This window comes from Apodemus sylvaticus, chromosome 19 (genome assembly GCF_947179515.1).
Source record: "Apodemus sylvaticus chromosome 19, mApoSyl1.1, whole genome shotgun sequence".
Classification (NCBI taxonomy): Eukaryota; Metazoa; Chordata; class Mammalia; order Rodentia; family Muridae; genus Apodemus; species Apodemus sylvaticus.
Genome location: NC_067490.1, coordinates 19577608 through 19590957, shown reverse-complemented (window position 1 = coordinate 19590957; position 13350 = coordinate 19577608). Strand labels below are relative to the sequence as shown.

At 46.8% G+C, this 13350-nt stretch overlaps 1 protein-coding gene across 1 annotated transcript in view; it reads left to right on the top strand.

The window, feature by feature from the left end:
* Rtkn2 (rhotekin 2) overlaps nt 1–13350 on the top strand; it is a 63699-nt gene that overhangs the window by 27212 nt on the left and 23137 nt on the right. Inside the window, exon 7 of the mRNA XM_052164189.1 lies at nt 10957–11051. Coding sequence (XP_052020149.1) covers nt 10957–11051 — 95 coding nt within the window. The remainder of the gene's footprint in view (nt 1–10956; nt 11052–13350) is intronic.

The window sequence follows — 13350 nt, the reverse complement described above, 5'->3', positions numbered from 1 at the left end:
GAGCTGAGAGTTCTACATCTTTATCTGAAGGCTGCTAGGAGAAGACTGGCTTCCAGTCAGCTAGGATGAGGGTCTTAAAGCCCACGCCCACAGTGACACGCTTACTCCAACAAGGCTATGTCCACTCCAACAAGGCCACACCTCCAAATAGTGCCACTCTCTGTGCGGAGCATATACAAGCCATCACGGCAAGTGACAACAACAAATAGAGGGAAAGTTTGCTCTTTGATGATGAGTACTTAATTTTTTTATTATCACTTACTATTTGTATAACCCAAGGCAGATTAATACAGTCCCTGCTCTACCCCCACCAAATAAGGACAGTGATTCAGGGATATCTGATCCCATAGGACCATCATTACGAAATTCAGTAAGCTAATCCTTGGGCTTTGTATACAATAGGCACTTAATTACTGCACTGTTCGTCGCGTTATCGTGATCGTTCTCCCTAGAGCTTTCCTTTCCTGCAGAAGCACTCCAGGCAGAACCTTGACATGGGACATTCAATATAGATGTGGTCTCACGTTCAGGTCCCCTTTGTAATTTCATAGATGATGACATAGATGAGGCTAGACCTATAGATGATGTAGATGAGGCTAGACCCATAGACAATGGCGTAGATGAGGCTAGACCTTTGTCTGGCCTGCATTTCTCCGTGAAGCCCAGTGGTTTTTGTGGGAGCCTCTCATGTGTTCCATTATTGCTTACACACAGCCTGAAGCCCCTCTAAACATCCACTTCGGTACTTGGTAGGAGCTTGTGCATAGCATTGGTATTCAAAGAGTGCAGAGGATAAATTTTGCTTTTTAAGATACTAAGTCCAGTGCTGAGACTTGCACTGCAGGTCTTATTTAGCCTTTAACCAAAATGAGTGCCTATAAAATACTGTGTAACTAGGAGACGGTATCTGGCCAAATAGAGCTATTTTTCTTTTTCTTGACAAGCATGCATTTTTTTTTCTGACTATCATCTAAGTAGTCCTTATTTTCCATACCTTTTAATTCCTTCCCCCACCCCCAATATTATAGCAGTCAGTCTACTTGATAGGAAAAAAAAATGTAACTGATTAAACTTTTGGGTACTCGGTAAAGGAATGAGTGTAATGTTTTGGAGACACGCTGTTAATCCTGACCAGAATGCTTCTCAAGTGAAGTCATTGTTGGTTTGGAAGATGCCCATGTAATTAGTCACGGGCTAAAAATGAAGCGACTTCAAATACCATCATAAAATGGTATTGTTGGGCTTAAAGAAGGCAGTGAACATTTTTGGCGGTCTTTTTGGAACGTTCCCTGACGTGACTCATTTCCTCCTCTTATCTGTGGAATGTAGGCTTACCGAAATCTCTTCAGCTAGAACTTGCCAGTTTCCCCCTAACAGCCGAATTAACTGCCTTTGTATTGGGACTAGGACAGTGTTCTTCATTGTTCAAACACACTTTAAAAAAAATTCTGTTAAAACTTGTAGTGTCATGTGTGACACTTTAGGTGACTAGAAGATAAACTAAATATAAAATCAGAACAAGATGTTGGGTGAAGAGTGGTTAAGAGCTCGTCTGTCTGTGACCACAGTACCAGGGCACCTGAGGTCCCCCCTGGCCTCTGAGGGTCCTGCATGCGAAAGTCGCACAGATGACCGTGCAGGCAAAGCACATACCCATAAAATAAAAATCAATCACCCAAGAATCGCCCATGCTGCATCTTAAATTAGAATGAAGGTATAAAGCATCCTAACACATCTCCAGTAAGTGAAGCTTCTGTGGTTTGAAACAATACTGTTAGAAGGGTTGAGGATGGGGAAGCTAATGTAGTTTCTCAATGTAACGAAGGGATCACTCAGCTCCCACCCCATACAACTGGCCTTGGAACGGACCCTGCAGCAGGGAAGCGACTCTTGTGAAAGGTAGTTACTACATTGTTTGTTTTCCTTGAAAAGATGGTTGCCCCTTAATTTTAGCTCGTTGTTAATGAGATGGGCCAGCCACCAGCAAGTCAAGTTGTGCTCTCTGAACTTCCTGCTCTTTTCCCTTTGCTAAGGTGAGCCAGAAGTCCCTGCCCCTCTGCTCACCTGGACCCGGGAGGGAGATGCTGCCTCTCAGGAGTACCTACCTGAAAGGAAAGCAAGGAGTCACGGTTCTCCACCAGCCAGACTTTCAGACGTGGTTTTCAGCTACCACGGCTTAACCACACCAACCAGGTCGCTAGGAAAGCGAATTTCAGGACTAGAATCTAGGAAGGGGAAGCACAGGGGTGGGGCATGCTGCTTTGCCTCTGAGGGGTTGTCTTCCTCCCCTGCATCTAAGCTCCTCCCTGTGATGTGTGTTTAGGCCTCACCCCCCAGATCTCCTCTGAAGTTCCACCTTGGCCCTGTCATGGGCTGGCTGTATCCTAGCAAACCCGTTTCTAGAAGGGATTATTAGTGCCTTTCTTTTTCATACTGTTATTTTTAGATGTACCATTCCCAGGACATGAAGGTTAATGACCTGTGTATCTACCTTTTATCAGTTGGGGAGTTGCATTCTTGGGCATGGTCATGCTTTTAAGCCCATGCTGGATTCACATACACACACACACACACACACACATGCACGCGCGCGCGCGCGCGCACACACACACACACACACACACACTCATGTTGACACAAGCTAGGGTCAATTGAGGAAATAACCTTCATCAGATTGACCTGTAGGCAAGGCTGTGGAGGTATTTTCTTGATGAATGATTAATGTGGGAAGGCCCGGCCCAGCCCAGCCCACTGTGGGTAGTGCCATCCCCTGGAAAAGGTGCCCGGTATATAAGAAAGCAAGCCATGTGGATTGTGCCAGTAAGTAGCCTTTAGTCCAAAGCCCACCTTCAGTTCCTGCCTCCAGGTTCCTACCTTGACTTCCTTCCAAGACTGATGATAAGCTATAGGATGACGTCAACCCTTTCTTTTCCAAGTTGTTTTTTGTCATGGTATTCATCACAGCGATGACAGAGAAGCAACCTAACACAAAGCTGAAGAAAAACCTTAAAACCTGTAATTTGAGCTGGACAGTGGTGGCGCACACCTGTAATCCCAGCACTCTGGGAGACAGAGGCAGGCGGATTTCTGAGTTCGAGGCCAGCCTGGTCTACAGAGTGATTTCCAGGACAGTCGGGGCTATACAGAGAAACCCTGTCTCGAAAAAAAACCCAAAAACCCAGTAATTTGGTCTTTGCATAATTTTTACGTAAATTGGCCACACGAATAGCATGCCTTTTCTCCAGTGCTCCCAGTGCTCCAAGAGCACAGATGCACAGGGTCTAGCTTTCTGCTGTGCACAGCAAGAACACCATTCATGTTTAGCTGTGTTGGAGTGAATGATCTCAAGTGACATGTGTGGTGGTCGGTAAGAATAAATTATAGTGTATCTCCTAGAAATATGTATTGTCATAATATTATATATTAAGAAAAATATATAAGAAATATGCAAGACACTATAATTTATATATGTATATATAAATACACATATACATTGCATGTATATATATACATATGTAGAGATTATATATGTAATACATATATAATATATATAATGTAATATGCATAATATGTAATATAATATACATGTATACATATAATATATACATATATATGTATACACACACACACATATATATATATATATATATATAGAGAGAGAGAGAGAGAGAGAGGGAGAAAGAGAGGGAGGGAGAGAGGGAGGGACGGAGGGAGGGAGAGAGAGAGAGAGGGGGAGAGAGGGAGACTGCTAGAAATACACCCTGGCATATTTTTGGTTTTTGTTTGTTTTGTTTTGTTTGCTTGTTTTCTTCCTCTCTCTCCTGGATGTTTTCTGTCCTGTAGTTAATGGACACAAAGATAACTTGTCTGCTCCATGAGCTCCTCAGACCTTGGCCCGGTCTGCAACATGGGAGTCTTCCCATGGCCTTTGGCCTTGTACCTTTCTGATGTCCCAAGGTCTTATCACCATTGACCACATCCATCGATGACCTTTAGAGCAAGGATGGTGCACCCTCCGCCACCTCTCTCTCCTCCCTTCAGAGTCCTGCTCCTCCTACTCCTGCTGCCGTGGGTGGACTCCAGGTGTCTTAGTCAGGGTTTCACTGCTGTGAACAGATACCGTGACCAAGGCAAGTTTTATAAAAGACAACATTTAACTGGGGCTGGCTGACAGGTTCAGAGGTTCAGTCCATTGTCATCAAGGCAGAAGCATGGCAGCATCCAGGTAGGCATGGCGCAGGAGGAGCTGAGGGTTCTACATCTTTGTCCAAAGGAAGCCAGGAGCAGACTGGGCATGCTCGGCATCTAGGAGAAAGCTCTCCAAGCCCATCCCCCATGACCCACTTCCTCTAACAAGGCCACACCCCATAATAGTGCCACTCCCTGGGACGAGCTATACAAACCATCACACCAGGCTTGGGTAAATGCTTTGTTGTTGTTAGTTTTGTTTTTGTATCATTTTGACACCTGCACTCCTGAGGGCTTAAGAGAGAAGTAACTAGTCCCAGTTTTAAGATGGATGTCCTGATGATGACTGACCAACCTTGGCAGCTCTTGTTACAACCGGGCAGCCCTTTAGTTTCTGCGGCCTTTGACTTTTCCTCATAAAGGATTAGGCATGATTTTCTTTCTCCCCCAACCCCCAAGTTCTCTCTATTCCTCTCCCATGGCCGACCCTTGTGTTTCTGGTGCTGCTGATACTGTCCGGGCCTTCACCAGCCCACTTGTCTCGCCTCCGTGTGTCTCGGGCTCATCTTCTTGAGAACTAGATCCCACTGGACCTGCCTTCTCGGTGACTGAGATGATTCCTTCCCACTTCCTGCTTCCCTCAGCCATCGCCTTCCCTTCTATCATCTCCCAAATCTATCAGCCAGCGGAAGGACCTCATAGCTCTCCGTCTCAGGAGATGGTTTCCACAGTCTGGGCTCACCTCTTTCTCCCCTCGCTCTCTTAGATCGTTTGAGTCGGCCTTCCTCCCGTGCCCCGAATCCCAGCCCACGGGAAGCCCCGATCGATCAGCGATCAGCGAGGCATCCGCACTGTGCCACATGTGGCGTTGGGCGCACTGGTGCCCTCCTTCCAGATAAACCCAGCTGGTCACGCTCCTGTGCTCATGGCTTTCCAACGTAGGCCAAATTGTCCTCACTGGTCACAGGCTTTTCATGGTATCTTAGGCTTTCATTGCTGTGAAGAGACACCGCGACCAAGGAAGCATTCACGTGGGGCCGGCTTACAGGTTCAGGGGTTCAGTCCGTTATCATCCCCGCGGGAAGCATGGCGGTTCGCGGGCAGACACTGTGCTGGAGGAGCCCAGAGTTCTACATCTTGATCTGCTTGATATATATATATGAATGACACTTCAAAGCCCCGCCTCCACAATGACGCACTCCCTCTAATAAGGCCACACCTTCTGCAGTAAAGCCACACCTCCAAAGTGCCATTTCCCACAGGGCCGGGCCTGTGCAACACCACACTTGGCTCTCTCTTTCATTAAATTTCACCCCTATACCTGGAGCTCTCAAATTTAGATATTCATTGTCTTCTGGCTCAGCGTCCACCTTCCTGCCCAATAATGGGCAATTAAATGGAATTGATCTAAACCAGAGTCCGTATCTAATCCCCCACCCCCATTAGTAATCCCATCATTTCTAGTTGCTTGCACAGAAAGCCAGGGTGTTCTTCCGAAGCTGTGTTCACACTGAGTCAGCTTTGAGAAGGTGTTAATATGTCACCTCCTTCCACACTGCCCCAGGCCTGCATCTGCCCTAGTTGATATTTCTGTTTGCACTTTAGACACTTCCCCACAAAACAACGGCCACAGGGACCGTTTCGTTCTGGTAGGGCTCAGGCCTTAAGAGCTGCCTCTATCCGAAACCCATCCATCCGCCCACCGTGCTCCTCCAGGTGTCACCCAGAGAAAGATCCAGTGTCTTTATCCCACGTGTTGGTGCTGTGCGTAGCTTCCGCCCCCTGCTGGCCGGTTGGGCACCAGCATCACCGCCCTTCTCTCTCACTACCCTCCAACCAGGCCCTGCGTGGGCCGCTAAGCCACCCGGCCTGAGCTCCTGGAGTTTTTGTGAACTGTCCTTTGACTGAGCTGTCCCTTCTCTGCTCAGGTGTCCACACCTTTATGACTTGTGTAGGAGGGACTTCCGCTTGTCTGCCTGTCCGAGATAGCCTCTTTCTACCTTAATCCCCCTTTTGGGCCTTACCTAGCCTCAGGTACCTATTATAATTATATATTTTTTCGATTTTTTTTCCTTGAAAGAAATCCATTGAGAAATCCATTTCCTTGAAAGAAACTCCATTGCTTATTGTAGGCTCAGTGACACACGGAGACAACCCTAGATGGCTGTCGGTAATCCTTTTCCAAAAGATAACAACACATTCTGCGTCCAGTCGCGGACAGGAAGTCTGTTTCATTTTCTTTCATAAGGGAAAAAAAGATTGCTTTTATCAATTTAAAACACTTAATAGTTTTCAGAAAAAATGTAATTCCAGAGACCAAATGAGCATCTGGGGAGGGTGCTCCTATATTATACCGTGTTACCGCACAGCTGGCGTCGTGCTGACAGGCTGTGTGCTGTCCGGACGGTCCTTGTGCTGGAAGAATGCCTCAGTTTCTTTAGTTCGTTCTCCAGTTTTCTCCAGCACTTCCTCAGTTCTGCAGGGGCGTGGGGTTGCACATGGATGTTAGGGGAAAATGAAAGCTTAATTGCAAAAGGCTCTGTGGAAATGTGCGTGGTGTGTGTCAGTGCTAGCCAAGGCTAGCCCACATGGAGCAGGCAGGGCTAGTTGAGGATAGCCCACATGGAACAGGCACTGCTGGCAGAGGGTAGCCCACATGGAACAGGCACTGCTAGCAGAGGGTAGCCCACATGGAACAGGCACTGCTAGCAGAGGGTAGCCCACATGGAATAGGCAGTGCTAGCTGAGGGTAGACCATATGGAACAGGTGTTGCTAGCTGAGAATAACTCACACAAAGCATGAGGCCTTCATAAACGTTAACTGGAAACACTATGTGTTGGAAGTTATTCCGGTCAGTAAAAACTACACAATCAGAAACTAAGAGAATGGGCTGGATCAAGGGCTCAGTGGTTCCTAGCACTGGCTACCCTTCCAGAAGACCTGGATTCAAGGGTTCAATGCCTAGCACTCTCCTGGCTGCCCATAACCATCCGTAACTCCAGCTCCTAGAGATCTTCTGCCCTCTTCTGGTCTCTGTGGGCACCAAGCATGGACATAGACACAGGAAGAATGCTCATATACAAGAAACTTAAAACATTTTTTTAATTTTTTTAATTAAAAAATTTTTTTTTATTATATGTAAGTACACTATAGCTGTCTTCAGACACTCCAGAAGAGGGCTTCAGATCTCATTACAGATGGTTGTGAGCCAACACGTGGTTGCTGAGATTTGAACTCAGGACCTCTAGAAGAGCAGTCAGTGCTCTTAACCACTGAACCATCTCTCCAGCCCAACATAATTTTTTTTTTTTTTTTTTTTTTTTTTTTTTTTGGTTTTTTGAGGCACGGTTTCTCTGTGTAGTCCTGGTTGTCCTGGAACTTACTCTGTAGTCCAGGCTGGCCTCGAACTCAGAAATCCACCTACCTCTCTGCCTCCCAAGGTTGGGATTACTACAGGCATGCCCCACCACGCCTGGCTTCCAACAAAATTTTTTTTAAAAGAGGCTTTCCTAAAGAATATTTCCTAGAGTATTCTCTTATTTTAGAGAAGATGTATGTGTTCCTGAATGCTTGCTGTGCATGCTTTTTTTAATCATAGAGATCCCATGAAAGAACGCGCATGCGCTTGCTAACTCTGTACGTGTTTTTATTATCGAGATCTCATTAAAGATTTAGTGGGAGGTAAGTTTGTGAAATAACAGCTGGCACAGTGGAAGAACTTCCTGTCAGAGTCGGTCTGTGTCTGTGTGTGCACACGTGTACCTTTAACATGCTCCAGGATGGCTTAAGAGTCTGCTGTTCAGGAAAATAATAAAACCATAAAAACTCATAAAATTGAGGTTGCCAGCATGGAAAATATGGTTGATATTTATAAACAGAAATTCTTTTTTTTTTTTTGTCCTGTTCTGGGAATTGAATTTAGGGCCTCACAGATACTAGGCAAACCTTTTACCACTGAGCCCAGCCCCACATGCGATTTTCCTAACCATTTGCTACCAAGATACACATTTCTTCTCCAGGATGCCTTAAGAATTCTGGCAAGAGTGCTGTGCTAATATAGACACAAAACCAGGACCACAGTGAGAAGGCTCGATCGACGGCCTCCCTCACCTTTAATGAGGTAGAGACTCGAGACCTTTTAAGCCCATAACCGGAAGGAGATTGCATTTGTCAGACAGCCAGACAGGAGTTAACGTGGAAAAGACAGATGCTAACAGTGTGTTCTCACATAGGGAGTTGAGGCCTGCAAGTACAATTGAGGTGTTTTAAAGAGAGACCACGCCCGGCGGTGGTGGCGCATGCCTGTAATCCCAGCACTCTGGGAGGCTGAGGCAGGCAGATTTCTGAGTTTGAGGCCAGCCTGGTCTACAGAGTGAGTTCCAGGACAGCCAGGGGTATACAGAGAAACTCTGTCTCGAAAAAAACAAATCCAAAAAACAAACAAACCAGAAAAAAAAAGAAAGAAAAAGAAAAAAAAAAAAGGAAAGGAAGAGCAAGGGCTCAGAGTGACGGAAGTAGAAACGTCAGAGGGCCACAGGAGAGGTCTGAGTGGGCCTGGGTGCTGCTTACCTAGTTACTGATTGGGACAGTAGTGAGTTAGGCCATCCAAACAGACGGGGAGACAGGGAGAGGCTGGAACCTTTGTGGAGTTCTTCACACAGCCCCTCAGGACTTGAGCTCTTAGAACCCTAGGGTGCGGTCTGCAAGGTGGAGTCCCCACACCATAGAGGGCTCAGAGAAGCTGGGTCTTCATCAGATCTTGCCTGGGGGCTGCCGTGTAGCTCTGAAGCTCGCCACCCACCCCTCAACTTGCTGTGATTTCCCCTCCCACAGAAACTCCATCCCACCCCGTTAGCTGATCTCCACTTGCGCTTTCAGCCTCGGGCTGCCCTGCCCTAGGTGCACCAGCCACGCGCCTGCTTCCGTTTTTTGCTTTGGAGATGTTTTCTCAGCTCTCCCTGCCCAGGCCGTGTCTCCCCCTGTTCGCTTGGCATGCCTGCTGAAGTCAAAGGTCAACTGTGCGTGTCTTGCGTGGTCACTCTCAACCTAGAGTTCATCTGTCTAGTTAGAGTGACCGGCCAGTGACCCCCAGGGATCCCCCATCTCTACCACCGTGGCAGAGAGTACAGATGTGCGCCCCTTAATGTTTATGTGGCTGCTGGGGACCTCCACTTGGGTCCCCATGATGGCGAGCCAAGTCGTTTGCCCGTTGAGTCATCCGGCCAGCCCTGAGGTCTCTTTGTAACTGCCTAAGTGCCACTTCCTCGGGGACACCCTCTCTAACTGACCTTCTGAGCATGATACTTCTCACCGACATTGTTTCCTTCATAGAAAAGGTTTGATGCCCACTAGCAATCGCTGGTATTTTATATGTTTTTGTCTCTGTTTCCCCTCCTGCCTGTGCCAGAACATCTCATTGAATCTTATTTACGGCTGAATTCCCATCACCCAGCATAGGATTTAACGCAGTGTTTAGAGCAAACGGAGACCCTTTGGTGAAATAATTTGTGATGGGAAAACCTTAGAGATTTTATTGCCAAAATATGAAGTGATAAAGCTGCTTAATTGGCTAATAACATGTATTGACTATAAATCTGTCGTCCATGTACAGAGATGGGGGCGGGGAAACCCTGAGACAGGGCCTCACTTTGGAATCCAGGATCATAGTCTTTGGGCTCTGCCTCCAGCTAGCTGAGACCATAGGGTGTGCCACCATGTGTGTCCTGTATAGCTAAACTTCTTTCATTTTTTAAATGGCAGAATATATGTGACTTAAATTGACGGTTTTAACAGGTTTTAAGAACACAGTTGAAAGTTATGAAATATGTTTAGTTTGCTGTCCTGGACGGCCGTCCCCACAAACCATCTCTGGAACTTTCTCACCTTCTGGAACTGGAATTCTCTACCCATTCAACACTAACCCTCCTCCCCCTCCCCCACTCACCCTCCCAAGGCACCGTCCTACTTCCGAAGGCTTGGAGTTCTGTAGATGCTTGTTCCCCGTGAGATCATATGAGATTTGTCCTTTTGTGGCAGAAATATTTCATTTAGCATAACGTCTTTCAAGTCATCCACGTTGTAGGTAGAATGTGTCAGACTTGTCTTCCTTTTGAAGTTAGGTAATTCTATAGGTATATGGATGGATGGACAGACAGACAGACAGATAGTAAGTGATTGGTAAATAGAAAGATTGATAGGTAAAGAGGTAGATAGCATTTATCTATTCATGCCTGATGGACACTTGAGTTTTTGAGTACTATGGGTCTTGTAAACAACACCTCTGTAAATACAGCGCACGTGTGCGCACACACACATTTCCATGCTTGTTTTGCGTTCTTGTGGGTGTGTGTTAAGAAGCAGAACTGCTGGATTACCCTGTGATTTTTTTTTCCCTTTTTTTTAGTTTTTGGAGGAACCACTGCGGTGGTCTCCGCAGCAGCTGCCTCGTGGCTCTGACTGACAGTTGCACACCCCAGCTAGCATCACTGACGTTAGCGGCCATTTTTCCTAGTAGTCCATGTTAACCAGAGGGTGCCTCGGGTCGATTTACACTGGAAATGTTCAATGGCCTTTTTTACTTTTGTGTGTGTGTGTGTGTGTGTGTGTGCCTCTTGAATGTTTTTGGAGAAATGTCAAGTTTGGGCCATTTGCCCTATTTTTTAGGATGGGGCTGTGTGTTGGTTTTATCTCGTTGAGCATTTGAACAGTTGACCGCATAGATAACTACACGTAAGAATATTTAAAGATGCCTTCTCTCTCCTCCTCAGGGGTGCAAAGTACCATTTGCTGGCTCATACTACGCTGACCTTGGAAGATGCCGGAGACTGCTTCAAGACTCATAACCTGTCTGTCCACGGCGATGGTGAGTGTGCTGTGTGCCACTTATTGTGTGTCATTTATTGTGTGTACTAGGTATGCACGTGGAGTGACAGTAATTCCTAATTTTAACATGTTCCCCTGGAAGAGATATTGGCTTGAAAAATATACTCATGGATGAGTCTGGTTTATTTTTTTCCCCAGTGTATTTCTGTCTTCCCTACAGGAGAAAAATTAAGGTTTTTTCCCCCTTTCTAAATCTGACTTACAGTAGGAAGAACTGAAGTCTTCCATGTCCTTATGTGTGGCTCAAAGATGATGTTTCTCCTCTCTACTAGCTGGATGGTCAGATGTGTCTGGCTTTAAAGTTATCGATCAAGGCAGCCACCCTTTTCTGATAGAAAGCAGAAGGTGAGCCGGGCAGTGGTGGCGCACGCCTGTAATCCCAGCACTCTGGGAGGCAAAGGCAGGCGGATTTCTGAGTTCGAGGCCAGCCTAGTCTACAGAGTGAGTTCCAGGACAGCCAGGTCTATACAGAGAAACCCTGTCTTGGAAAAAAAAAAAAAAAAAAAAAAAAAAAGAAAGAAAGAAAGCAGAAGGTGTGGAGAAAGTAGGGTTACGTTCATTTAAATAATTTTCTTTCTGAATAATAACAGTATCTCTCTTTCTCCCACCCCTAAAAGGAATCTGTGGGAATGTCTTAAGAAGCAAGAAGCTTAGGGGGCGTGGAAGGTGTGTGAGCATTTTGCCAGCTGCGCCTGGGATGGGAAATACAGAGCAGTGTCGGGCATGGAGCTCAGCTGTAGGAACTGAGTTACACACCCACGCTGGGTTTCCAGGGGAACGTGTATGGAATGTGCACAGGCTGATGGGCGCTGCTTCTGGCTTCCTGCTGTAAAGCTCAGAGGCCCCAGTGCTAATGGGATGGATGACTTCATGGTGACTTTTTTTTGTTATAAGCGTGTTCTTTAATTTCTCAACCCCAATTTTTTTTTTTTTTTTTTTTTTTTTTTTTTTTTTTTTTTTGGTTTGGTTTGGTTTGGTTTGGTTTTCTCAAGACAGGGTTTCTCTGTGTAGCCCTGGAACTCACTCTGTAGACCAGGCTGGCCTCGAACTCAGAAATCCAAATCTACCTGCCTCTGCCTCCCAAGTGCTGGGATTAAAGGCGTGCGCCACCACTGCCCAGCTTTCAGCCCCTGATTTCAATGATGGCTCTTAAACGCTTACACCTCCCTCCTAGCCCACCACCCACCACAGGTAACGGAGAAGAACGGTTATTAGGATACGGGGAAGAGGACCTGTTTGGAAATGGTTCTTTGGAGCAAATCCCTTCTGGGATGTCAGGAAATCAGCAGTTCAGGTCACAGGTCAGCAGTGGTAGCTCGATCCACTCACAGACATTTTACGGATCTAACCAGCCGTCCAGTTTAGTCATGTCTGGCAGCAGCGGTGGTGGCACGACTTAGCCGGAACAGCCAGGCCTCACCCTAATCATCATGAGTCAGTGGGGGTTGGGGGACTAGAATCAGCAGGGACTCGAGGAGAGAGGTTCTTTGACATGTCTCTACATCAGACTGAGAAAAATCATTGATAGCCTAGCTCTATACCCAAGCGTCTCCCACAGTCCATTGAGTCCCATTTATACTCCCGCCAAACCTCACGCGCCCTCCATTGATCTAGCCTCATGTGTGTGTGTGTTGCCTCAGTATAAGAGTGTCTTGGCAAAACTCTACGTGAGTCTGTCTCAGCTGACACCACTCTGCCAATCGGCCTGAGTCTGAGGAAGCGGCGAGAAGCCCCAGCACACCACCAGAAGCTTTTAGGTGCGGTTTCTCTCTGTGGAGTCACAACAAATGGAGCTCAACTATGCAGTGTAAGGCGGAGCACTACGTGCGTGCGTGTCTTGTTAGCAGAGAATCCTCCATCACGCGTCCTTTCACGTGCTCGCTTTAACAGAACACCCTTTCACCTGTGTCCGCTTCAGGAAAACGTTCCTTCACGTGTTTGTCCCAGGAGAACACCATCATAGCTGACTCGCTCAAGAACCCTTAGGTTTCCACTTCATATAAGAAGAGAGGGAGGGTGGTGGGCTATAAAACATGTGGCCATTTAAGGAGCATCTCTAGATACTAGTCACCGATACCAGGCCCCTTGGGACTCTGGATGTCCTTGGGACTCTGGATGTCCTGCTTCCGTGACATTGCCTTCCCTGTGGGTCTCTCATGGCTCCGCCCTCCGTGAGGCCTTCCCGGATGCCCTGGTTTGAATTGTGTGCATGGAGGTGTTACGCTGTCTTTAGTGGCAAGCATCTGTTTGTCCTGCATGGTTTTTTCTCTCTCTGCTTT